The sequence below is a fragment of the Lissotriton vulgaris genome, unplaced genomic scaffold (assembly GCF_964263255.1).
Source record: "Lissotriton vulgaris unplaced genomic scaffold, aLisVul1.2 SCAFFOLD_328, whole genome shotgun sequence".
NCBI lineage: Eukaryota > Metazoa > Chordata > Amphibia > Caudata > Salamandridae > Lissotriton > Lissotriton vulgaris.
The window spans coordinates 1,135,212-1,162,584 of record NW_028243607.1 but is presented as its reverse complement, the minus strand read 5'-3'; the positions used below and the strand labels follow the sequence as shown (position 1 = coordinate 1,162,584).

General features: G+C 52.0%; 1 protein-coding gene across 1 annotated transcript in view; it reads left to right on the top strand.

Annotated features, from left to right (window-relative positions):
• Nucleotides 1–27,373, top strand: part of LOC147668285 (E3 ubiquitin-protein ligase TRIM39-like) — a 198,650-nt gene that overhangs the window by 125,910 nt on the left and 45,367 nt on the right. The window contains exon 5 of the mRNA XM_086948634.1: nucleotides 12,226–12,278. Within this exon, the coding sequence (XP_086804760.1) occupies nucleotides 12,226–12,278 (53 nt within the window). The remainder of the gene's footprint in view (nucleotides 1–12,225; nucleotides 12,279–27,373) is intronic.

Sequence of the window (27,373 nt, the reverse complement as noted above, 5' to 3'; positions counted from 1 at the left end):
CAGTGTTAGCGGCTCGGTCCAAATCCCACCGAGACTTTAGAGCAGCGATTATGGTGATTACACTGAAAGCAGTTGTGTGCTAATCCCACCAAGGTTCTAGAGCAGTGATGATGGCGATTACAGTGTTAGAGGCTTTGTGTTTATCCCACTAAGGTTCTAGAGCAGTAATGATGGTGATTTCAGTGGCAGGGATTGTGTGCCTGTCTGCCTCTGTAGTGAGGGTGTGTGTGCATAGATATCCCAAAGATCTGAAACTTTTGGGCATTCATCATTGCTGTTAATAAAATAGATATTTTCCACTTTGATGGTGAGCAGTGCAACAGCCCGAGAAGGATGAGTTTGCATTGTTAGAATTCACAGCTGTGTCTTACAGGTCAGACAGATTCCAGCAGTGAGCACTTACCTCACTGAGCCCTCTAGTAAAATTGAGGATATATTTTTAGAGGGTTTTGTGTTCTAAATTTCTAGAGCAGCGATGATGGAGTTTGCTGTAACCGAGGTTGTGTGCTAATCCTGCCAAGGTTGTAAGGATTGGTGTACATTGTTTTGTCCTCATATCACCATCCATCTGAGTAAGCTGTGAGCCAAAATAGCCTCCACCCGGAGTACCCAACATATGTGTCTATTGAATATTAGAGTTTTGCCCTTTTGTAGGAAGGAGAAACGCCCATTTCTCAGCAAGATAGAGGTGTAATCATAGGATGTTACGATTTACTTTGCCAGATCACAAAGGGAGGCCATCTTTTATCTACTGAGGCCGACTTGCAGACCAAGTCCAGTCTACTGACATCTCTTGCAGATCTGACTCATTCTGATACATTTGGCAGATCAGGAGTAATCCAGTTCTTACAGATTTCCTTTCTTGCTAGCGATATCAGAAAAAATATCAGCGAGGCCTGATCACAGTTTAACTCATCCCAGTAAGAGCACAAGTCAATCCCAAATAGGATCAGGCAGGGGCTTACCTTAATTTCGCAGCAAATAATTTCTCAAAACACCTGAATGAATGAATGAATGATTAGAGCCTTGTATAGAGCAACTTTGCCCGAAGGCGTCAAGGCGCTGAAGATGGAATGAAAAGCTGAGTGTGAAAAGGAGGAGGAATGCTGGCTAAAGGTAGGCTTCCCTGAAGAGCCAGGTCTTCAAGGCCTTCCGGAACTGAGAATGAGAGGATTGATCCCTAAGTTCCACAGGAAGGACGTTCCACATCCTAGGGACAAGGGAGGAAAAAGCCCTCCCGCCCCATCTTGCCTTCAGAATTCTGGGAACAGCAAGAAGGTTTTTGTTCGCTGAGCAAAGGACCCTACCGGGGACATAGAGGGACACAAGAGAGCTGATGTCTTCTGCCCCAATCCCATGAAGGGCGCGATGAGTAAGGCACAAGGCCTTGAAGTCAATCCTGGCTTGTATGGGGAGCCAGTGCAGATCTTTCCTAATGGCTGAGCCTGATGAGCGCCTAGGAGCGTCAACAACGAACCTTGCGGCCGCGTTTTGCACAACTTGGAGACGCTGGACAAGTTGTTTGGTAATTCCCAAATAAAGTACATTACAACAGTCCAGGCGGGAGGCTATGAGGGCTACCGTGAACTGTTTACGTGCTTCGAATGACAGGTAATGTACGATTTTCCTTAGGATTCGCAAAACCCCGCAGCAGGTTGAAGCCGTCCTGCTGACCTGCTTGTCGAAGGAAAATAAGGAGTCAAAGATAACGCCAAGATTCCGAGCTGACTGAGTGGGTGTGGGGTAGGTACCGAGAACAGAGGGCCACCAGTCCGCAGACCAAATCTCCTGCTTTCCTCAGTTTTCTCCCCGTTAAGTTTGAGGTAGTTTCTTACCATCCTCTCGGCGACTGCCTTCATACAAGCTTTAAAATTAAGGGCAGTGATGTCAGTGGTATGTGAGAAGGAGACCATGATCTGGGTGTCGTCCGCGTAGGATACGACTTCCAGACCAAAGGATCTGACAAGCCTGGCCAAAGGTGTTACATATATGTTGAAGAGCGTGGGGCTCAGGGACGAGCCCTGAGGAACCCCACACTGCACAGGCTTTTTTTTTTTTAAATATTTTTATTTGCATTTTTGTATTCAAAACTCAACAATACAGTTGTGAAAAGCGCAGCACATACACTTCTCCTCCCCCCCACCCCCCACCTCAAAGCCCAAAGGTTGTGTCACAGTACACCGCATCAGGAACACAACTCCCTCCCGCATCCGTGTGATGTTCATAACATTTCTCCCTATCGATATTACAATCAACTCTCCAGTAGTGGGTCAATCCAGCCCCCAGGTTTCCACCCCTCACAACCCCCCATCCAACCCATGGTAATGTCTCCATTTGGACCATACTTTTCGGAATTTTTTCGGGCACCCCCTTGCTTTATAAGTCACTCTTTTGGCCGCCATGTATAAGTCCAATCCCCTCCTCCATTCCTCTATTCCAGGCGGTTCCGCAGACCCCCAGTACTTTGCTATGTCCCTTTTAGCCACTACTAATGCAAGGACCAGAAATGTGAGGAGAGGGCGTGTCAGATCCACCTCATTTGTCATGCCCAACAATGCCAGCTTGGGTTTTTGTGACAGGGTTACCCCCAGGACCTCCCCCAGTTCCGTGAATATGTGTGTCCAGTAAGTCTGAATTTTGTCGCATGCCCAAATAGTGTGGTAGAAATCCCCTTCAAGTTGGCGGCATCTAAGACAATATGGATCATCTCCTTTCCCCATTTTAAGGAGTCGTACCCTATCATCACAGGTTCTATGTAGTACATTTAGTTGAATGAGGCGCAGTCTCGACTTAATCGCCACCTCCCGGGGGGGCATCAGTACAATCTCCCAGTCTAGGTCTTCCATTTCTCCCACCTCTTCCTCCCAGACACTCCTGAGCTTCGCCAGGTCGCCTAGCATATTATTGGTTAATGTTTTGTAGGTGAGGGAGACCGCCTGTCCCATTATCTGCTCCTGAAGGAGCCTGCCTTCTAGTGGCGCATACTCCGGTATGTCCGTTAGCAGGATATTTTGGGCTCGCCACGCATGCCGCAGCTGTGTGTATTTGAAGAGTTGTGAGTGGTGCAGTCCAAATTCCGTGCTAAGTATCTGGAAGGACTTTAGCTCCCCTTTGGCGATCACATCCCCAATATTCGAGATGCCTATATCGTCCCACCTTCGGAAGCCGCGCAGTTTATTAAGTTCCTTTACCCACTGACAGTGCCATAACGGCGTCTGCCGGGTAGTCCTTTTCTCCCATCCCATGCGCCTCGTAGCCTTAGTCCACGCATTCAGAGTGAGTGCGGTTGCCGGGAGGAGAGGTGCTCGTCTAGCGCCCCCTTAGAGGTAGTACAATAGGTTTTTTGATGACATTTTAAGCCGTTCTAGTGCATAGGTCGTGTGGTCCACCGGGGCGTGCAGCCAGTCATTTATCGGCGTCAAGTGTTCCGCCCAGTAGTAGGCCTCTAGGTTGGGGAGTGAGATACCCCGCTATACTGGTGCCATTGGAGCGTTGAGAGGGCCACTCGTGGTTGCTTAGCTATCCACAGGAACGTTCGAAGGTCAGCGTGGATTTTGGCAATTGTCGGGGCCGGAAGAGGGTAATATTCATTTTGTAGAGCGTATAGAAACTTAGGGAGAATGATCATCTTATACATAGCAGCACGGCCCAGGAGAGTGAGAGGCAGCTGTCTCCAACGGTCCATATCTGCCACTGCGTTGCATATTATCCGCTCTAGATTCTTACGGAAAGATAAGGCCCTATCCAGGGTAATGTATATCTGAAGAGATACTGGAAACCTTCGGTGGTAGTCACAAGTTGCTCTGGCAGACTCCCCCACCGATCCTGACCCCACGGATCATAAATAATAGATTTGTGCCAATTTATGGTGTGGCCCGCCTGCGAACCATAGCGGTCTAATTCTCGAAATAACTCCAGGACAGTAGTCTCAGGTTTCGTAATAAATAGCAGGACATCATCCACGTAGAGTGATATCTTTTCTTGCGCGGGGTCAGTGTCTATCCTTGAGAAGCCGGCGATGCTCTCATTTTGCCTGATCCTAGCCGCCAGGATCTCAATAGTAAGTGTGAATAGGAGGGGGGACAGGGGGCACCCCTGGCGAGTACCTCTCTCGATTCGAAATTCACGCGACAGCCTACCATTCACTCTTACCCGCGCTCTTGGCGCTGTGTAGAGGAGCTGAACCCACCTCTGGAAGTTAGGGCCAAACCCAAATCTCTGAAGCACTGCCGTAAGAAACGGTCAGTGTATCGCGTCGAACGCCTTTTCGGCGTCGAGGGAGAGGAACCAATGTGGGTCCTTCCTACCCCTAACCTCTTGTAGCCAATTATGGGTGCGCCGAAGATTCAGCTTCGTTGCCCTGTCAGGCAGGAAACCTGATTGGTCCATATGTATAAGGTCCGGAACAACCGATCTTAGGCGGGCCGCCAGGATAGTCGCGATAAGTTTCACCTCCATGTTGAGGAGGGAAATGGGGCGGTAGGGGGCACAATCCTCTTTCGGCTTGCCCTCTTTGTATATCGGGACGATAGTAGCCAAGTCAAGATCCGGCTGTAGACTCCCCTCTCGGTACGCTTCCGTGAAAAGACTCTTGAGATGGCGTGTCAGCAGTTGTACGTTTAAAAAACTTGGCCGGGAAACCATTCGGCCCCGGGGTCTTACCCGGTTTCAATTTGGCTATGGCTTCCGAAATAAAATATTGTCCACTGTAATGTCCGCCTCTAAGACCGTACTGGCCTCTGGGGTGAGCGTGGGTAAATCAATCTGTGCCATGTACTGTAGAGCAGCTTCGCTTGTCCCCAAGTCCCTGGCCGCATAGAAAAGTTCGTAATGTGTGGCACACGCGTCCGCTATCATCTCATCGTTGTTAACAAGCCCCCCTTCCACTGTCCTAATCTTCTCTACCCATCTGGCTGCTCGTTCCTTTTTGCTAAGCCATGCTGGAAGTCTGCCCGACTTATCCCCCATGTCATACAGACGGCGGAGGGTTGCCAGGGATTGGGTCTTCGCCTCATTTGAAACCACCTCCCTATATTGCCTTTGGGCATCTAGTAGTTTTCTGAGGGTCCCAGTATCCTTTAGGGTCTGGTAGTCCTTTTCTAAGCTTAGGATAGTGGCTTCCAGGGTCGTAACCTCGGCTTGTAGTTTTCGTCGTTCCTCCCCCAGCCTACTCTGTATTCTATCCCGTAAGACCGGTTTCATGGCTTCCCAAAAGGTGACCCCGAGTCAACTGTTCCCTCGTTTTCCGCCACGTAGACCTTAATGTCTGCTCTGAGGCCACGCAGAATCGCTGCGTTTTGAAGGTCCCAGGCCGCGAGACGCCATGAAGCTCCTACATTGCCCCGGGAGTGTCCTACCTTTACGAACAACGGCGAGTGGTCCGAAATTCCTCTAGCCTTGTATTCTGCCAGGTCGTCGACCTTCAGGTACTGTCTAGACATGAATATATAATCCAATCTCGAGAACACCCTATGAGCCCCTGAATAGTAGGAGTAGGCGATCTGAGTAGGGTGTAGCCACCTCCAAATATCCGTAAGTCCTATGTCGGCCATCTGATGGGACAGGGCAGTCTGGCTCCCCCCTCTATCTGCAGCCCCAGATCGGTCCTGCACGGTATTCATCACATCATTAAAGTCGCCTCCCAAGACTTGAATAGTGTCCGCTGTGTCTAGGAGAATGGATGCTATAGCTTTGAATGTACGTGACTGCAGTTTAGGCGGGGCATAGACCGAGATTATAGTATATGTACCTCTATTCCAGGTCCCTTTAACCCCCGCATAAGTTCCCTGAGGGTCTATCCAGGTGCGTGTGGTGCAAAACGGGGATTTTTTTTGATAATGACCGCAACCCCTCTGGAGTCTGAGGTATACCCCGCGTGAGCCAGAACTCTATGGCGGCCTCTCGCTATGAAGGCACATTGTGTTCCCTTAAGATGAGTCTCCTGTAGTAAAGTGATATCTGGGTCTACTCTCTTAAGGTATGAGTTCACTAGACCTCTTTTAACTTTAGAGCCCAGTCCATTGACATTCCATGTCAGGATGCTAACTCCCCTGTCTCCCACTTGGGGTGTCGCTAGTGTACTTGCCATTGTAAAATTGTAAAATGGGATACCTACTTGAGGTTAATCTCTGCAGTGGATGTGCGGTGCGAGGCATCAAAGTGTATGACTGCTTTTCCCCAACCACTCCCCCCCCCCAACTCTTCCCCCACGTTCCCCAACCTGAGTTAACTTGGAGTCCCCCAACCCCAAAATCTGGATCCTGCTACTGAGGCATGTCCCCGGTATGGCGTTGCCGCCGTTTGTGTCTTTATCCTTCGCGAATTTCTTCTCTGTGGCTTTGGCAATTCCCACTGCGATCTTTGCCTTAGTGACCTGTCCCGTTCTTCTCGTCCAGCGGTCTCTCTGCTATGAAGTATTGGGCGTTCCTTTAGCCACTGCCAGGCATCGTCCGGATGCGTGAAGAAGATTGACTTGTCCTTGTAAAGTACCTTGAGCTCTGCAGGGAAAAGAAGCATATAGGAGATATGTAATGTCCTTAGTTTCGCCTTCACGGCATCGAAAGAGCGCCGTTGGTTCTGAACCTCTTGGCTGTAGTCCGGGAATATCATGATGTTCGTATTCTCCAGTCCGATCTCTCCCATTTTCCTAGCCTCCCGTAAGATCAGATCCCTGTCCGCGAAGTTGAGAAATCGTGCAATGACCGGTCTGGGTCTCGCACCTTCCGGGGGTTTCGCCACTAGGGCTCTGTGCGCCCTCTCGATGACGAAGCACGACGAGAACTGCGCTGACGGGAAGGTTTCAGTCAACCAGGAGTGGAGGAATTATGCCATATTAGTTCCTTCAATTCCCTCTCTAAAGCCCACAAAGCGTAGGTTGTTGCATCTTGCTCTGTTTTCGGCATCATCCACCTTCCACAGTAATTGTCGATGGGATGCTTGGAGTTCCGCCATGTCCTTTCTCAGGGTGGAGACCGGGTCCTCTGCCTCTCCTATCCGGGTTTCAGTCACAGTCACCCTGTCGTATAACTTTCGGAAGTCTAGCCGTAACAGTGTTACCTCTGAGCCCACTTCTACAATTTTGACCTCTAAGGCCGCTCGGGACTCCTGGATATCAGTTCTAAACGCCTGAATGGCCTCCATCAGCCGGTCAGTGTCCGTCCTCCCTCCTGAGGCTGTGTGGATGGTCTCGCTTGGGTGCTGCGGTGCCGCGAAGTTATCCATGGGCCCCTGTTTAGGAGGTTTGGGTAGCGTGTCCTTCTTCCCCATGGTTAATGGTGCCAGTGCTGTTCCCTCTCGCGGAGGCTATGGGTCTTATTCAGTCCGGCGGACTTGGTGGTCCTGGGGATGCGGGGGGAGCCCCCTCGATCTGCGCCTTGCACTCCGAGAGTCAGGGTACTGCTGCCTCCCCGCTCCGATGTCCCAGATTGCCACAAGTTTTATTCCTGCAAGGTCCGTACCTTCCCCCTGTCACAGACCCCAGGGTGCCCCCTGCTTACTTTCTTCTGTCTTCGCGGAGTGTAATCGGTGGGTCCTTGCTGGCAAGTATCTGCTCTCTACGACCCCCCGGCGCCGGGCGCCCTTCCTTCAGGTGTAGATCTGGACTCCGCTGTCCCTATAGGGCTTTAGTCTGGTGTTCGATTAAGACTTTTGTTGGGGGGGAAATGTTCACTGAATCCTCTGTGGCGTAATTTCTTTGCTCCTCATGAGCAGGGGACAGTGTTTATTGTGGGAGCACTCACTATGGCTCACCCCCTCTGGACCTCTTCCATGTCCAGCATTCAGTCTAAGGGGGGGGGGGGGGGGTAGGTCACCAGGACCCCCACCTTCTGGGCCTCCAATGTTGTGGGGACCACCCCCAGTGAAGCAGGAGCAGCCTGTCCAGTTGTAGGGCAGAGGGGCTACCACCGAGTAATATTCCGCCCGCTCCGGATCCCCCGCGGGCCGGTACAGTTCAGTCTCGGCTCCCGGCGAGTAGCTACGTGTTTCACTGTGTTCTTGGACCGGCCCGAGGCCCTTGCAGGCACCGTTTCGCGGTCTCGGCCGCCATTTTGGTAAAGGTCCCGGAGAGTGAGGGCGGCGCCTCGATGCTCAGAAGGCGGCCGGAGTCCCAGAACTCAACTCCCGATCAGGGGCCCTCGATCCAAACTCCCGGCCACACTGTCCCGGTCCCGGAGCAGTGAGGGATGTACCACCGGTGCTCCCGATCACTGCCGCTTCACGTCAGTCGCCATCTTGGTGAAGGGCAGCCGGGAGCCGGGGCTTCTCTTCTCACGAATCCAGTCGTACCGGACCTACCGGATGCCCCACGGTACCTCCTCAGACGTCCTTCACCGCGGCACACCAACACAGGTCCTGCCAGCTGTATCCTAACGCCGCAGCCGACGCTCGGCTACCGCTGCCGCCATCTCGCCACCAAGAGAGGTTCCCGGGCGGCAGCTCAAAGTCAGTTTTACTGGTATGCGGACCGCTGCGCGGCAGGAGGGTCGACGCCACAGTATCCCGGGGTGTTGCCGCTGCCTTGGTAGGATTTTGGGTGGTGTAGATCGTTCATGTATGGCGGATATTGATTCAGCTCACCGGGAGCTCCCGAGCCTCACGTCCTAGCTCGCCATGGTGCTGGCCACGCCCTCACACTGCACAGGCTTGACAGGGGAGAGGTGGTCGCCCAACTTGACCCTTTGTTCGCGCTGAGTCAGAAAAGTTGTTAAGAGACTAAGCGCCGGTCCGTCCACTCCTATTTCCCGCAGACGCCCAGCCAAAATGGCAGGGGACAGAGTGTCAAATGCGGCGGTGAGGTCGAGCAGGACCAGCAGGGTAGTCTGGCCACTGTCGACCTTCGCACGTATGTTGTTAGCGACAATTGTCAGGGCGGACTCGGTGCTATGGGCTTTTCGATAACCGTGTTGGGACGGGTCAAGAAGGCTAGCGTGGTCTAAAAAGGTGCTCAGCTGAATATTTAAGTGAGTTTCCAGTATTTTCGCAGGGGCAGGGAGCAGGGAGATGGGGCGAAAATTCTTAAGAATGCCAGGGTCTAACGTGGGTTTCTTAAGGAGGGGCTTGACGATGGCCAATTTCCAGGGCTTCGGGTAAACTCCCTCAAGGATTGCCTGATGGATCACCTCTAGAAAGGGAGGAAGTAAGACATCCCTGCATTCCTTAAGAATTTTAAGAGGGCAGGGGTCAAGAGGAGATCCAGACTTCAGGTTGTCCAAAAGCAGATTAATTTGTTCTGAGGTAAGCAGAGGGAAGTTAGAGAAATAACCCCCCTGCGGTGTGACGGAGGTTGCAGCTGGTGAAAAAGTCTCCTGGTCAGAGGGGGGCCCTAGATCATGATTAAGGGCTTCTAGGCCTGAGTATATGTTCGAGATTTTCTCATGGAAATAGGTGGAGATTTGATCACAAAGGTCCTGTGAGGCCTCGATAGGGTCAGGAGATTGAAGGGCACACAGAGAGTCCACAATTTTAAATAGCTCCCGAGGGGAGCTAAGGGAGGCGGTGATCTTGGTGAAATAGGATTTCTTTTCTACCAGCACCGCAGCTTTGTACTCCTTGAGCAGTCTCTTATGGATGTCTTTTTCAAGGGGGTCAAGGTGGAGTCTCCAGAGCCTCTCCTGCTTTCTGCAGCCCTGCCCGAGCTCTCTAAGAGCGTCTGAGAACCAGGGTGCTGTGGGGCGTTTCCTTGCAGTATAGTGCTGCTTCAGCGGGGCCAGAGTATCAACGCTTTAGAAATAGCATTGTGGAGGGCAAGGGAGGTGTAAGTCCCCCTGGTAAGAAGGGGCATAGAACTGGACAGCAAAGGGGCCAGAGTTTCATTATTTATCCCCGAAAGTTTCTTTTTAATTCCCATCTGCTGGGGTCTCCCTGCGCAGTATTGGTAAGGCGGAAAGAGAAAGCAAAAGGGACAGCTAAATGATTTGACCAAGATAGAGGAAGGGGGGTCTCTATCCTTATTCTGGGGTCATTGGAAAAAACCCCATCCAGCGTGTGTCCAGCGGAATGTATGGGCCCTATCACAGGTTGTGTTAGTCCACAGGAAGTCATGGAGTCCAACAAGCGGATAGTATCTCTGGAGGTGTCATCCTCCAGATGGAAATTAAAATCCCCTAGGATAGTTAAATTGGGCCTATCCATGTAGGGTTCCAGAACTTGCGAAAGGTCAAGGTGAAGCTAGACCTGGGGCCCGGTGGCCTGTAGATCAAAATGCCCGCAAAAGAGATAGTAGGAATGGGGCTGAGGACAAAATACATGGCCTGGAAAGGCACTGCAGGGAGATGTTCAATATGGCATTTTATCGAAGTTCTGTGAAGTATGCCTAGTCCCCCCCTCTCCGGACCTGCCTATCCATTCTGGCCAGGGAGTATCCCTCGGGAATGGCATTTAAAAGTTCAGGCCCAGAGCACTCGGAGGCCCAGGTCTCAGTAACAAATGCCCATGCGGGGTTTCTTTCCGAGATAAAGTCCCTAAAAGCAAAGTTGTTTTTAACTAGGGACCTAGCGTTAATGAGGAACCCAGCCTCAATGGTCGGCAGAGAGGGCTCAATTTTCTCAGCCCTAAAGCGTTTATGGAGCGGCGTAGGGCGGGGGAAGGTAGAATTTCTCTCAGAGCAGTGGCACGAAGGAGTATTAAGAAGCAACTCCGGGGTGAGCGTATGGTGACAGCTCTTAGCGGGGGGCTTGAGTGCAGTTAGCGTTTGTGAGGCGTAATAGAAACTAGCCTGGCCGTGGCTAGCTGGTCGAACAGCCGTCCTGGCCCCCGGCGACTCCTTAGCGCTGACGGGCGCAGACGGGCCGGACTCTGGCACGACTCCGGCATAGGTCCGGCACGTCCGCTGGTCGCATCCGCTGCGCGGAGACATGTCCGTCCTCTTTTATGCGCAGCTAGAGCGCGTCGGAGCGCTTACACACACCCGATATGGCCGCTATGATTCTTCGTCTACCCGGGACTGGACTGCTCAGCGTCAACACTCGGCTGAGAGTGGCCCAGGTGGCGAGGAGATGGGGAGAGGTGGTAGCAAGTTAAAAGCTTTTTAAATCAAGCCGAAATAATAAGTATTAAAACAAGCAAGAGAATCGCGGCACAGCAACCTCCCGGCTTCCGCCTCAGGAGGGAAATAATCACACAGCCCAATCGAGCGCAGGGCTCAGGAATGCCCCTTTTATGCGCAGCTAGAGCACGTCAGAGCGCTTGCACACACCCAATATGGCCGCTATAATTCTTCGTCTACCCGGGACCGGACTGTTCAGCGTCAACACTCGGCTGAGAGTGGCCCAGGTAGCGAGGAGATGGGGAGAGGTGGTAGCAAGTTAAAAGCTTTTTAAATCAAGCCGAAATAATAAGTATTAAAACAAGCAAGAGAATCGCGGCACAGCAACCTCCCGGCTTCCGCCTCAGGAGGGAAATAATCACACAGCCCAATCGAGCGCAGGGCTCAGGAATGCCCCATTTATGCACTGCTAGAGGTCGTCAGAGCGCTTGCACACACCCAATATGGCCGCTATGATTCTTCGTCTACCCGGGACCGGACTGCTCAGCGTCAACAATCAGCTGAGAGTGGCCCAGGTAGCGAGGAGATGGGGAGAGGTGGTAGCAAGTTAAAAGCTTTTTAAACCAAGCCGAAATAATAAGTATTAAAACAAGCAAGAGAATCGCGGCACAGCAACCTCCCGGCTTCCGCCTCAGGAGGGAAATAATCACACAGCCCAACCTGACTTACCTACCCCCAGAAAAAGCTACCGAAACTTCTTGGTTGTGCAGGAATGCTGACAAGGTTTGCACCGCCAGGGATTGGATGTGGCAGTGTTGTGTTGTGGGTGCTGGCAGGAATGCACGTGGGCCTCAGTTAAGAAAGCATTTATTAAGTATATACATGAGACTCCACCAGAAGCAGATGTAACCTGTTAGTCAGCCCCCGACTCACTGAGCTAACCACAGCTCCTAGAAGACTCACACTGAGGCACTCCATGGCATCACATGAAGCACGCTGGTCTCACTGAGCTATCTGCTTTAGAACATCCAGATCCTGGCAAGAGATATTGAAGGTACTTTTGGATATCGTTAGAGCTTTGACAGTTGTGTATGAACAGTAACTCGCTCTGAGCTCTAGTCTGCAGGCGCTGCTCTTAATACTGAATCTTATTTCAAATACAAGTCTTATGTGATGTTCATCCTTTGTTCCTGCAGCTGTCATTGTTCTTTAATACAAAGATGATATGTGTGTTATTACAGGTGTAATAATGTGAAGATTCAGTGGCCAGAGGCCGTGGTGAAGAATTATAAAGGTAAATATCATTGTGACGATTAGTTCTGTATGTTACTATTCATTAAAATGGTGTGGTATGCTATGGTATGGTGTGGTATGGTGTGGTGTGGTGTACTATGGAATGGTATGTATGGTATGGTGTGGTGTGGAATACTATGGAATGTTATGGTATGTATGGTATGGTATGGAAGGTTATGGTGGTTTGGGATAGAAAGGAATGGGATGCGATTGGGTATTGTGGAATGGACTTTTATGGTATGGGATGTTGTGGTGGTATGGTATGAAATGTTAAGAAGGGATTGGATGGCGTGGTGTGCTATAGGGTTGGATCATGGTATAATATGGTGTGGTATGATTTTGTATGGTATGGTATTTAATGGTAATGTGCACTCGGGTCAGGTACAGTTACTTGATTTGTGTCTGTAAACTTTGTCTTTTCCAGATTTTCTAGACTCCTACTTCTCTTCATTCTGTATATTGGCCGCAGTATTTCGAGGGATCAACTTCTATTTGTCTTTTTCCTGCTACAATTTTTGTCATTTCTCCCAAAGTGGAATGTGTCCCCGGTAATATCTGATTGAGTGTAACTGCATGTGGTAATGCTGCATGCGGTAATGCTGCATGCGGTAATGCTGCATGTGGTAATGCTGCATGTGGTAATGCTGCATGTGGTTATGCTGCATGTGGCTATACTGCACGTGGCTATACTGCACGTGGCTATACTGCACATGGTTATGCTGCACATGGCTATACTGCATTGGGTAATACTGCATGTGGTAATACTGTATGTGGTTATGTTGTATGCGGTAATATTGCATGTGGTTATCCTGTATGTGGTAATATTGTGTTACTTGGAATACCAGTCGGGCAGAAACTTAAATTGTTAGTCCAATTGGTGTTTACACAAAACTGTAATTCGGAAATTCTGAATCTTTGAACTGTGGCTTCCGACAGGGCGGTGGAGTTCAGTGAGATATTCTGGCTCAGCCCCTGTAGTGTTTCTACAGGGCGGTGGAGTTCAGGGAGATATTCTGGCTCAGCCCCTGTAGTGTTTCTACAGGGCGGTGGAGTTCAGTGAGATATTCTTGCTCAGCCCCTGTAGTGCTTCTGACAGGGCGGTGCAGTGCAGTGAGATATTCTGACTCAGCCCCTGTAGTGTTTCTACAGGGTGGTGGAGTTCAGTAAGATATTCTGGCTCAGCCCCTTTAGTGTTTCTACAGGGCGGTGGAGCTCAGTAAGATATTCTGGCTCAGCCCCGTAGTGTTTCTATAGGATATCAATCAATCAATCAGGGGTTGGTGAAGTGCGCTACTCACCCGCGAGGGTCTCAAGGCGCTGGGGAGAGGGAGGGGTGGACAGCTCCAGATTAGTCAAAGAGCCAGGTTTTGAGGTCTTCCCTGAACATTTGCAGGGTCGGGGCGGGCCTGATGTACACAGGGAGCTTGTTCCTGGTCTTGGCTGCGATGTAGGAGAAGGCTCTCCCGCCTGTTCTGTTTCTGCAGAGGCAGGGGGCCACTGCCAGGGCGAGGTCGGCAGAGCGGAGGTTCCTTTTGGGTACGGGGAAGGATACTTTCTTGTTGAGGTATTTGGGTCCGATGTTGTTGAGGGATTTGTAGGCGTGGGTGGGGAGTTTGAAGGTGACTGTCTTTTCGACGGGGAGCCACCCACCCCGCGTTCCCCAAAGTCTTCCAAGAAAAATGGTACCTCTCTTGTGTGGGTAGGCCATGTGCCGGCGACAGGAAATGGTGCAAAACGCAACGTGGGCACAACACAATTTCACAGTGAAAAATTACTGTTTTTTGGCAAAGTGCCTAGCTGTAGATTTTTAACCCTAGCTCTGCCGGCACCTAGGAAAACCTAGCAAACCTATAGACTTTTGAAAACTAGACACCCAGGGGAATCGAGGATGGGGTGACTCAACTGCCTCTCACCAGGTTCTGTTACCCAGAATCCCTTGCAAACCAGAAAAATTGTCAAAAAACCCACATTTTCCTCACATTTCTGTGGTGGAAAGTTCTGGAATCTGCGTGGATCCACAAAATGCCCCCCCCCCCCCAGCGTTCCCCAAAGTCTTTGTGATAGGCATTTTTGATGTCGCCTCACCATGTTTTGGGCCCTTGCCTGTCGCGGGTACTTGGGCCTCCCACACAAGTGAGGCACCATTTTTATCGGGAGACCAGGTGAACGCTGAGTGGTAGGAAATTGATTTGTGTCTGTAAACTTTGTCTTTTCCAGATTTTCTAGACTCCTACTTCTCTTCATTCTGTATATTGGCCGCAGTATTTCGAGGGATCAACTTCTATTTGTCTTTTTCCTGCTACAATTTTTGTCATTTCTCCCAAAGTGGAATGTGTCCCCGGTAATATCTGATTGAGTGTAACTGCATGTGGTAATGCTGCATGTGGTAATGCTGCATGCGGTAATGCTGCATGCGGTAATGCTGCATGCGGTAATGCTGCATGTGGTAATGCTGCATGTGGTAATGCTGCATGTGGCTATACCAAACAAAACAGGTGATGGACAGAATGTGGATCAATGTCACACATTCACCCCAGTCCAAAGATCTGGGCCCAAATCCATCGTTTTTTTGCACTCCACACCACCCTGGGTTAGACAATGGCAATATGCAAATCAGTTCTGACCCTGTGCCCCATGGGAACAGTCCAGTCCGAACTACAAAAGCCATGTCCTTCCCAGAACGGAATCAAGCATCCGAGGACCGGACCGGTTTCAAGGTAACACCTCTCATCAGCCCGGCTAGCTTGACTCCAGTGGTGTGGAGTGCCTGGGACCCACGTCTGAGCATCCCCAGCGCACTTATGGCGGCAATTGCAAACAAAACAGGTGATGGACAGAATGTGGATCAATGTCACACATTCACCCCAGTCCAAAGATCTGGGCCCAAATCCATTGTTTTTTTGCACTCCACACCACCCTGGGTTAGACAATGGCGATATGCAAATCAGTTCTGACCCTGTGCCCCATGGGAACAGTCCAGTCCGAACTACAAAAGCCATGTCCTTCCCAGAACGGAATCAAGCATCCGAGGACCGGACCGGTTTCGAGGTAACACCTCTCATCATCCCGGCTAGCTTGACTCCAGTGGTGTGGAGTGCCTGGGACCCACGTCTGAGCATCCCCAGCGCACTTATGGCGGCAATTGCAAACAAAACAGGTGATGGACAGAATGTGGATCAATGTCACACATTCACCACAGTCCAAAGATCTGGGCCCAAATCCATCGTTTTTTTGCACTCCACACCACCCTGGGTTAGACAATGGCGATATGCAAATCAGTTCTGACCCTGTGCCCCATGGGAACAGTCCAGTCCGAACTACAAAAGCCATGTCCTTCCCAGAACGGAATCAAGCATCCGAGGACCGGACCGGTTTCGAGGTAACACCTCTCATCAGCCTGGCTAGCTTGACTCCAGTGGTGTGGAGTGCCTGGGACCCACGTCTGAGCATCCCCAGCACACTTATGGCGGCAATTGCAAACAAAACTGGTGTGGAGTGCAAAAAAACGATGGATTTGGGCCCAGATCTTCGGACTGGGGTGAATGTGTGACATTGATCCACATTCGGTCCATCACCTGTTTTGTTTGCAATTGCCGCCATAAGTGCGCTGGGGATGCTCAGACGTGGATCCCAGGCACTCCACACCACTGGAGTCAAGCTAGCCGGGCTGATGAGAGGTGTTACCTCGAAACCGGTCCGGTCCTCGGATGCTTGATTCCGTTCTGGGAAGGACATGGCTTTTGTAGTTCGGACTGGACTGTTCCCATGGGGCACAGGGTCAGAGCTGATTTGCATATCGCCATTGTCTAACCCAGGGTGGTGTGGAGTGCAAAAAAATGATGGATTTGGGCCCAGATCTTCGGACTGGGGTGAATGTGTGACATTGATCCACATTCGGTCCATCACCTGTTTTGTTTGCAATTGCCGCCATAAGTGCGCTGGGGATGCTCAGACGTGGGTCCCAGGCACTCCACACCACTGGAGTCAAGCTAGCCGGGCTGATGAGAGGTGTTACCTCGAAACCGGTCCGGTCCTCGGATGCTTGATTCCGTTCTGGGAAGGACATGGCTTTTGTAGTTCGGACTGGACTGTTCCCATGGGGCACAGGGTCAGAGCTGATTTGCATATCGCCATTGTCTAACCCAGGGTGGTGTGGAGTGCAAAAAAACGATGGATATGGGCCCAGATCTTCGGACTGGGGTGAATGTGTGACATTGATCCACATTCGGTCCATCACCTGTTTTGTTTGCAATTGCCGCCATAAGTGCGCTGGGGATGCTCAGACGTGGGTCCCAGGCACTCCACACCACTGGAGTCAAGCTAGCCGGGCTGATGAGAGGTGTTACCTCGAAACCGGTCCGGTCCTCGGATGCTTGATTCCGTTCTGGGAAGGACATGGCTTTTATAGTTCGGACTGGACTGTTCCCATGGGGCACAGGGTCAGAGCTGATTTGCATATCGCCATTGTCTAACCCAGGGTGGTGTGGAGTGCAAAAAAACGATGGATTTGGGCCCAGATCTTCGGACTGGGGTGAATGTGTGACATTGATCCACATTCGGTCCATCACCTGTTTTGTTTGCAATTGCCGCCATAAGTGCGCTGGGGATGCTCAGACGTGGGTCCCAGGCACTCCACACCACTGGAGTCAAGCTAGCCAGGCTGATGAGAGGTGTTACCTCGAAACCGGTCCGGTCCTCGGATGCTTGATTCCGTTCTGGGAAGGACATGGCTTTTGTAGTTCGGACTGGACTGTTCCCATGGGGCACAGGGTCAGAGCTGATTTGCATATCGCCATTGTCTAACCCAGGGTGGTGTGGAGTGCAAAAAAATGATGGATTTGGGCCCAGATCTTCGGACTGGGGTGAATGTGTGACATTGATCCACATTCGGTCCATCACCTGTTTTGTTTGCAATTGCCGCCATAAGTGCGCTGGGGATGCTCAGACGTGGGTCCCAGGCACTCCACACCACTGGAGTCAAGCTAGCCGGGCTGATGAGAGGTGTTACCTCGAAACCGGTCCGGTCCTCGGATGCTTGATTCCGTTCTGGGAAGGACATGGCTTTTGTAGTTCGGACTGGACTGTTCCCATGGGGCACAGGGTCAGAGCTGATTTGCATATCGCCATTGTCTAACCCAGGGTGGTGTGGAGTGCAAAAAAACGATGGATTTGGGCCCAGATCTTCGGACTGGGGTGAATGTGTGACATTGATCCACATTCGGTCCATCACCTGTTTTGTTTGCAATTGCCGCCATAAGTGCGCTGGGGATGCTCAGACGTGGGTCCCAGGCACTCCACACCACTGTAGTCAAGCTAGCCGGGCTGATGAGAGGTGTTACCTCGAAACCGGTCCGGTCCTCGGATGCTTGATTCCGTTCTGGGAAGGACATGGCTTTTATAGTTCGGACTGGACTGTTCCCATGGGGCACAGGGTCAGAGCTGATTTGCATATCGCCATTGTCTAACCCAGGGTGGTGTGGAGTGCAAAAAAACGATGGATTTGGGCCCAGATCTTCGGACTGGGGTGAATGTGTGACATTGATCCACATTCGGTCCATCACCTGTTTTGTTTGCAATTGCCGCCATAAGTGCGCTGGGGATGCTCAGACGTGGGTCCCAGGCACTCCACACCACTGGAGTCAAGCTAGCCGGGCTGATGAGAGGTGTTACCTCAAAACCGGTCCGGTCCTCGGATGCTTGATTCCGTTCTGGGAAGGACATGGCTTTTGTAGTTCGGACTGGGCTGTTCCCATGGGGCACAGGGTCAGAGCTGATTTGCATATCGCCATTGTCTAACCCAGGGTGGTGTGGTGTGCAAAAAAACGATGGATTTGGGCCCAGATCTTCGGACTGGGGTGAATGTGTGACATTGATCCACATTCGGTCCATCACCTGTTTTGTTTGCAATTGCCGCCATAAGTGCGCTGGGGATGCTCAGACGTGGGTCCCAGGCACTCCACACCACTGGAGTCAATCTAGCCGGGCTGATGAGAGGTGTTCCCTCGAAACCGGTCCGGTCCTCGGATGCTTGATTCCGTTCTGGGAAGGACATGGCTTTTGTAGTTCGGACTGGACTGTTCCCATGGGGCACAGGGTCAGAGCTGATTTGCATATCGCCATTGTCTAACCCAGGGTGGTGTGGAGTGCAAAAAAACGATGGATTTGGGCCCAGATCTTCGGACTGGGGTGAATGTGTGACATTGATCCACATTCGGTCCATCACCTGTTTTGTTTGCATGTGGCTATACTGCACGTGGCTATACTGCACGTGGCTATACTCCACATGGTTATGCTGCACATGGCTATACTGCATTGGGTAATACTGTATGTGGTAATACTGTATGTGGTTATGTTGTATGCGGTAATATTGCATGTGGTTATCCTGTATGTGGTAATATTGTGTTACTTCGAATACCAGTCAGGCAGAAACTTAAATTGTTAGTCCAATTGGTGTTTACACAAAACTGTAATTCGAAATTCTGAATCTTTGAACTGTGGCTTCCGACAGGGCGGTGGAGTTCAGTGAGATATTCTGGCTCAGCCCCTGTAGTGTTTCTACAGGGCGGTGGAGTTCAGGGAGATATTCTGGCTCAGCCCTTGTAGTGTTTCTACAGGGCGGTGGAGTTCAGTGAGATATTCTTGCTCAGCCCCTGTAGTGCTTCTGACAGGGCGGTGCAGTGCAGTGAGATATTCTGACTCAGCCCCTGTAGTGTTTCTACAGGGTGGTGGAGTTCAGTAAGATATTCTGGCTCAGCCCCTGTAGTGTTTCTACAGGGCGGTGGAGCTCAGTAAGATATTCTGGCTCAGCCCCGTAGTGTTTCTATAGGATATCAATCAATCAGGGGTTGGTGAAGTGCGCTACTCACCCGCGAGGGTCTCAAGGCGATGGGGAGAGGGAGGGGTGGACAGCTCCAGATTAGTCGAAGAGCCAGGTCTTGAGGTCTTCCCTGAACATTTGCAGGGTCGGGGCGGGCCTGATGTCCACAGGGAGCTTGTTCCTGGTCTTGGCTGCGATGTAGGAGAAGGCTCTCCCGCCTGTTCTGTTTCTGCAGAGGCAGAGGGCCACTGCCAGGGCGAGGTCGGCAGAGAGGAGGTTCCTTTTGGGTACGGGGAAGGATACTTTCTTGTTGAGGTCTTTGGGTCCGATGTTGTTGAGGGATTTGTAGGCGTGGGTGGGGAGTTTGAAGGTGACTGTCTTTTCGACGGGGAGCCACCCACCCCGCGTTCCCCAAAGTCTTCCAAGAAAAATGGTACCTCTCTTGTGTGGGTAGGCCATGTGCCGGCGACAGGAAATGGCGCAAAACGCAACGTGGGCACAACACAATTTCACAGTGAAAAATTACTGTTTTTTGGCAAAGTGCCTAGCTGTAGATTTTTAACCCTAGCTCTGCCGGCACCTAGGAAAACCTAGCAAACCTATAGACTTTTGAAAACTAGACACCCAGGGGAATCCAGGATGGGGTGACTCAACTGCCTCTCACCAGGTTCTGTTACCCAGAATCCCTTGCAAACCAGAAAAATTGTCAAAAAACCCAAATTTTCCTCACATTTCTGTGGTGGAAAGTTCTGGAATCTGCGTGGATCCACAAATTGACCCCCCCCCCCCCCAGCGTTCCCCAAAGTCTTTGTGATAGGCATTTTTGATGTCGCCTCACTATGTTTTGGGCCCTTGCCTGTCCCGGGTACTTGGGCCTCCCACACAAGTGAGGCACCATTTTTATCGGGAGACCAGGTGAACGCTGAGTGGTAGGAAATTTGTGTCAGCCCAGTGATGCCACAACTTTCCCACACAAAAATGTGTGAAAAAGTGCTTTTTTCAGCTAAAATTGAGGTTTGCAGAGGATTCCGGGTAAGGAAACGTTGGGGGATCCACGCAAGCCATACTTCCCTGGAATCCCCCGGGTGTCTAGTTTTCAGAAATGTGTGGGTTTGGTAGGCTTTCTAGATGGCCGCCGAGCACGGGGCCAAAAACAAAGCTGACCCCCGTGCAAAACCAGGTTGTTTTGAGATAGGCAATTTTGATGTTGCCTTACTACATTTTGAGCCCTTGCCTGTTGCGTTACTTGGGCCTCCACACGAGTGAGGCATCATTTTTATTGGGAGACCCGGGGGAACGCTGGGTGGTAGGAAGTTTGTGTCAGCCCGGTGATGTCACAACTTTCCCACACAAAAATGTGCTAAAAAAGTGGGGGGTTTTCAGCTAAATTGGAGATTTGCAGGGGATTCTGGGTAAGGAAACATGGGGGATCCACGCACGCCATACCTCCCTGGAATCCCTCAGGTGTTTAGGTTTCAGAAATGTGTGGGTTTGGTAGGTTTCCCTAGATGGCAGCCGAGCACAGAGCCATAAACAAAGCTGACCCCCCTTGCAAAACCAGGTTGTTTTGTGATAGGCAATTTTGATGTCACCTCTCTACGTTTTGGGCCCTTGCCTGTCGCGGGAACTTGGGCCTCCCACGCGAGTGAAGTACCATTTCTATTGGATTACTTGGTGAAAGGCGGGGGATAGGAAAGTTGTTATTTCTGTTTGCAGCGTGAACATTTTTGGCACAATAATGCAAGGAAAATGTGACAGGCATTTTGAGGTTTGGAGGACATTGTGGGTAAGATAACGTGTTGGTATCCACAAGAGAGACATCACCATGTACTCCCATGGGTGTTTAGTTTACGACAATATCTAGAGTTGGTAGGTTATTCTTAGATGGAATGTACACCTTGGCAGAGATACTAAAAAGACAAAGATACCTGCACAGCCATCTATTCCTTAAGCACACACACATACAGGTTGGATTTGGCACGAGGGCGAGTGATGGTTCAGTATATAAAATTTTATTAACAAGAGATTTCACAAAAATGAAATGCACTGTCAGTAATTAAACGGACAAAAAACTGAACCATTGACTCGCAGCTCGTGAGCTGTAAAGCCACGGCAAGGTACCAACCGCTTTACAGGCCATTCACACACCTTTCATACGTGATACACACAAGTCCATTCACACTACCAGGCACGAAACCAACACATTACAACACTCACAAAAAGGGACAAGGTACACCCTGCTTGAGAAAGACAGAAAAGAAAAATATTTCTGCACAACCACCTATTCTTCAAGCACAAAGACATACTGGTTGGATTTGGCTCGAGGGTGAGTGATGGTTCAGTATATACAGTTGTATTAACCAGAGATTTCACAAAAATGAAATGCACAGTTAATAATTGAAAGGACGAGAAACTGAACCATTGACTCAGCTCGTGAGCTGTAAAGCCACGACAAGGCACCAACCGCTTTACAGGCCATTCATACACCTTACATACGTGTGACGCATACAAAACCATTCACACTGCCAGCCGCGGGCCCAGCACTTTACAACACTCACACCAGCAGACCGCGCCATTTAAAGGCCAGCTCACGGATTGCGTGGAGTGGCGATTAGCTAGCAGTGTGTGTAGTGACCAGCAGCAAGTCACTACTCACACAACGCCAGCCAAGCACCCGTCCATGCACATCTACAGCCATGCACCCGTCCATGCACCCCGCCAGCCAAGCGCCAGACCGCTCACCACCAGCCGAGCACCAGTCCGCTCACCGCTAGCCAAGCACCAGTCCACGCACACCGCCAGCCAACCTCCAGTCCACGCACACCGCCAGCCAAGTGCCAATTCACGCACACTGCCAGCCAAGAGCCAATCCACACACACCGCCAGCCAAGAGCCAGTCCACTTACCGCCAGCCAAGCACCAGTCCATGTGGGCACACACAGGCCAGGGTTAGAAGGACAATCGGCACAGTGCATATGACTCTCCTTCTGCACACCTCTTCACAAGCAGACTCTACATCTCTTACAGGGATTGTTTTTTTTGGGCGTGGGAGGAATTAAATCAGGAAAGTCACATCCTCCACCACTCCAACTCTAGGAACACTTGCCCAGGAGGCTGCCAATCACAGACTCCTGAAACGGAACAAAAGTCAACTTTGATGCAGGAGAACACTCCTTGAACACAACAAAATCATTGAAAGTTGCTAAATTGAAGAGATGGATGCCCAACTTCTTGAACCAAATGTAAGCCTGCGAATAGCAGTGTAAGGTTCCAACCTCTGATCTACTCTATCAACACGACCCATGTGCTTATTGTAGTCCGCAAACAGTTACAGGTGAAGTGCTTTCATCATGGATAGTAGTCAGCATGTACACATCCCTCCTGTCCACAAATTGCACAGCTAGTAGTTCATCACTACGCAAGGAACTGCACTGTCCCCTCTGAAGTTATTTGCAAACAAGCTCTTTTGGATAACCTTTACGATTAGAGCGGATTGTGCCTCAAGCAAAAGTGTCCACTTTGAACAATTCCTTAAACAATTGCACAGCAGTGAAGAAGTTATCAAGGTACAAATGGTGGCCTCTGTTAAACAGTCCTCTAGCAAGATCCCACACAATTTTCTCTGAAACTCCAAAAGTGGATGGAAAACCAGGGGGGTCAATAGTGGAATCCCTACCAGTGTACACACGGAAAATTAAAAACCTATCCTGTCCTACTCTCAGACAACATGTACAGCTTAATTCTATGCCCTCTTGCTAGGAATGTACTGCCTAAAAACCAAACGGCCCTTGAACAGGACCAAAGACTCATCAATAGATATTGCTTTCCCTGGAGTATAGATCTCTGAAGATCGATCTACAAAGTGATCAAGAACAGGCGGAATCTTAAAAAGGCGGTCACAGTCAGGGTGATATTGTGGCGACGCCAAAGCATTATCAACAAAATGCAGCATCCGAAGCAAAAGTAAATACCGATCACGAGGGGGAGTGGCCAAGCAGCATGGCCGACAGGACGTGAGCTCCACCAGCTCCCGGCCAACGGACCCCGTAATCCTGTCTAATTATCCTGTCCGGGCTCCTAGGGTACGGATTTAGGGGTCGCCTGCTCCCCTTGTACATGGGGCTCACTATTTGGGCGGAAAGAAGGCGGGCCCCCGCGAGTGCGGCCGAGTAAGCTGCCTGGACTGTGGTGCCCCGGTCCTCTGACTACGCGAGGCCGGGGTCTGCGGCCTGCTCTGGGGGGGTGGCGGAGCTGGGAGCCGGAGACTGCCTTTGGAAACTGCGCCTGGAGTGCTGCTCACTGGACGACGGAGCCCGCTGCCAACTGGGGCTCTGTCCTGAGGAGATTTGAGAGGTACCTGCCGGGACCGACGAAGGCCTGTGCTGCTGTGGCCGTCCTGTGGCTGGTGTGGTGGGCGCGGCGGCCGGTCGTGCCTCCCTGAGCCTCCCCTGTGTGGGGAACTTCATTGCTCCAGGAGTCGCTGCCCGGCTGGAAGGGCGCGGCTCGACTGCGGTGTCCCGGTGGAGCAAGACAAAACCCGCGGCAGGACGAATGGAGGCAGCCCGCAGTTGGGAAAGGCCCCGGTCTGAGGCCTACACGAACCTGGAGGCGGCGCCTCAAACCCAGGTGGGTGCGGCCCTCGGGACCAGCGGGGCGCCTTGGGGTGGCTCCTGCCGGGGCCCGCTGTCCCCGGATAGCCTGACGCAGCTCAGCCTCGCCGCCCATAGCCCCCCAGCTGAAGGAGGGGCTGGGAAACCGGGAAACCACGAGCGCAAGCTGGCGCAGATGGGAGGAGGCGGGCCGGGCTCCCCAACTGTGTAAACAGGCCCAGGGGCCCCAGAAATTTGGAACGCCGGGAGCCCATCTCCTGGAGGGACTCTGCCACAAGACTCTGAGGATCACGTCCCTCGTGGGTGTGCCTTCGGCCGGGCTTGGCCTAATCTCCGCTCCCTAGCGGATAGACTCACTGGGGAGTTCCCGGGGGCCGCTGAGTGCAAAGTACCCCTAAAAGAATCGGGTGGCATTGCTGGACCGGAATCCGCTCCTAAGATCTCCCTGCAGCACTTGCCCCGAGTACTGGACATTGGGGGCCGGATCCACCCCCGCTGGGACACCGAGTACGACCTAAACATTGGGTGGCCCTACTTCGTCCCTACGCCGCATTTCCCCCCGCCCCCATTTAGTAGTGTTGGAAGCTTGCTGGGGCGAGGACAGTGGGTCTTGATCCCCTTCTGGGGTCGCATGAGCCGGGGAAAGACGCTTCGCTGACACTGGCGGCCTCCTACCGGCGACGAATATCTGGCGAAGGAGTGGAGCTTGGTTACTGCGTGGAGTTGCGGTCTGCCGCTGGGGCCTGAGGGTGCGAACTGTACCACAGGAGAGCGGGCGTTGCGGGACACAACCCTTGTTGCCCCTCCGGAGAACTGGTCGAGACACTTGGGGCACTGGCAATGCGCAAGGACAGGATGTCTCGCTCTACGCAGCCCAACACGATAACACAGTACACCACCCAGCGGCTACCATCTCAGCGGATTACGCAGCAGTCGGGACAAGACGAGGGGGCGGAGGCCCCCGGCAAACCCTCCCGGGCGGAATTGCTGAAAGCGATCCAGGGATCCCACACTGCACTGGAGCGCCAAATAGAAACAGTGTCCATCGATGTCAACCTGTTGAGGACGGACCTCCGAAAGGTGGCGGATAAGGTCTCTGATGCTGAGGGCAATATAGAACAGTTGCAAGGTGAGGTGGCCTCCCTCAGGAAGACGGTCTCACAGCTTACAGACACGACGGGAGCCCTGGAGAGGAGAGCGGAGGACGCGGAAGGGAGGGCACGTCGCAGCAACATCAGGGTCCTTGGAGTGCCGGAAGGGGCAGAAGCAGGCAATGAGGAGCGTTTCCTTGAGAACTGGATTCGTACAAAGTTGTGCCCAAGGGGACTGTCGGAGGTCTTTGTGATTGAGAGAGCGCACCGGGCTCTGGTCCCCCCGCCGCGGCCGGGTGCACTCATAGCCAAAATTCTAAATTATCGGGATAGAGACTGTATTCTTCGTGCGGCTAGGGAGGCAGCGAACCTTACCTTTGAAAACAGCAGGATCTCCATCTACCCGGATTACACCCAACAAGTCCAAGAGCAGCGAAAGTCCTTTTTGTGAGTTAAGCAGAAGCTCCGGGAGATGCATCTGCAATACATGCTGCTATACCCGACCAAACTCAAGGTGCGGTCCCAGGGAAAGGCGCACTTTTTCGATTCCCCGGATGAGGTCTGGGAATGGCTGGAGATCAGGGGAGACGACCTTCCGCCGGGTGAACACGGGGGACCCCTTGAGAACTGGGGAACTCGACCACCATGGCGTAGACGCCGCTCCGAGGCCGCAGAGAGCGAGGAGAGCCGCAGAGTCACAGTGGGGGTCGATGGGGCTTTACATCTGGCCCAGTCGGATGCCGAAGACGAGACTGGGGCACTGAAGCCTCATGAGCCCGAAGAAATACTGGTCCCGGAAACACTGCGGGTCACGGCAGAGAGCACGTCGCTCACCGCTCCGGTGGTCCCAGAGACTGGGGGGACCGGGACTCCCGAGGCGGCGGATTCATCTTGAAGGGATCTATGGACTGAGTGAAATACATGTTCGGCCTAGGCCAGGTCTTGGGACTGTGTTGAGCCCACTTTAGAAGGTGGTACCCATGCAGGAGGGTCTCCCCTCTATGTATAATGTATGAACGTGGGGGGGGGGAGGTGAGTGTGGATAGTGAGATGAGTGAGATTGGAATTGGGCAGCCTAGTAGAGCCCGGTATATGGTCTTGTATTGACATTGGGTCTGGCAGGGAGTTGGGGGTGGGGGGACTGTTTTTTTTTCTTTATTGTTTATTGAGCGTATCTGTCTTGTTGGGAGAAAGGGGAGGCAGTGCACGTCCTGGCACCAGCAGGGTAAGGGCATATTGGCGTATATGGTTGTTGCTGATATCTTGCTCGCGGGAGGCGGGGGGTTTGTTTGACAGGAAAGTTGAGGGGAAATGTTTTTGGCATTATTTGTTTTGCAGGTCGGGCACTGGTGGGGACATACTCTGTGAACAGCTGGATGCGGCAGGGTAAATTCTACTGGAAATCATGGGGTATAAATTTATGAGCTGGAACGTGAGGGGGCTAGGCACATGCGCTAAGCGTTATAGAGTCCTCTCCTTCCTTCAAAGACACAAAATATCCATTGCTTGCTTGCAGGAGACCCACCTTGGTCAGCGGTTTCACGCGTCCTTCTCTACATATGCTAGGGGGGTTCTGGTTTGGGTGGCGCCTGGGGTGCCGCTCGCGATCCAGTATATGGAAGCGGACATCCAGGGTCGGTACCTGTTCCTTAGGGCCAAGCTTGATGGCAGGGATCTAGCAATCTCAAACTCTTACGCACCCAATACTGATGACCCGACGTTCCACGGGTCCCTTCAAAACTCCCTGATTCACAACCTGGGTACCCCGTTGCTTTGGTTTGGAGACTTTAACTGCATACTTGACCCTGTGTTGGATAGATTCCCACCCCGGGCCGGTACAAAACCCCGTATGACTACACAGCTTAAAGAGGTCATGGAAAACGTGGGCGCAGTGGACGTCTAGCGCCTCAGACACCCGGCACAGAAGGTGTACACATGCTTCTCCCTCACACATGGTACATATAGTCGCCTAGATAGAGTCTTAGTAGCGAATGCCGAGTCCACCATGACAGTGGATATAACGCATCAAGCCCGTTTCCTGTCAGACCACTCCCCAGTGGCTTGTATGGTTCAATGGGAGTCTCGAGTTGTCCACCCTCGGACTTGGAGGCTCCCAGTGGATATCCTCCGGGACCAGGTGGGAAAGCCATCGAAGACGTATGTCGACATTAATTGGGGTGAGGGCAGCGTGTCCTTGGCCACCAAGTGGGAGGCCCTGAAGGCAGTGGTGAGGGGCGCTTGCATGGGACTCACTTATGATGTCCGGAAACAGCTCCTCCAGGATCTCCAAAAGGCGGAAGATGCCCTCCTGACCGCCCAACATGTGGTGGACCCTAACGAACTCCAGAGGCTGGAGGAACAGAATGCCAGGACGCAGCTTCATGATACCCTAGATAGGCTCGACAAATACACCCTGGCCCAATATCGGCTACGCCTCCACAGGGAGGGTGATAAGTCTGGGAGGCTACTGGCCTGGATTCTGAGAAAGGAGCAGACCCCGAGCGCATTGTTGCCCTTCGGGACCGTGGCGGAGAGTTGGTCTATTCTGAGCAGGCCCTCCTGAGGGTTCTCCACTCCC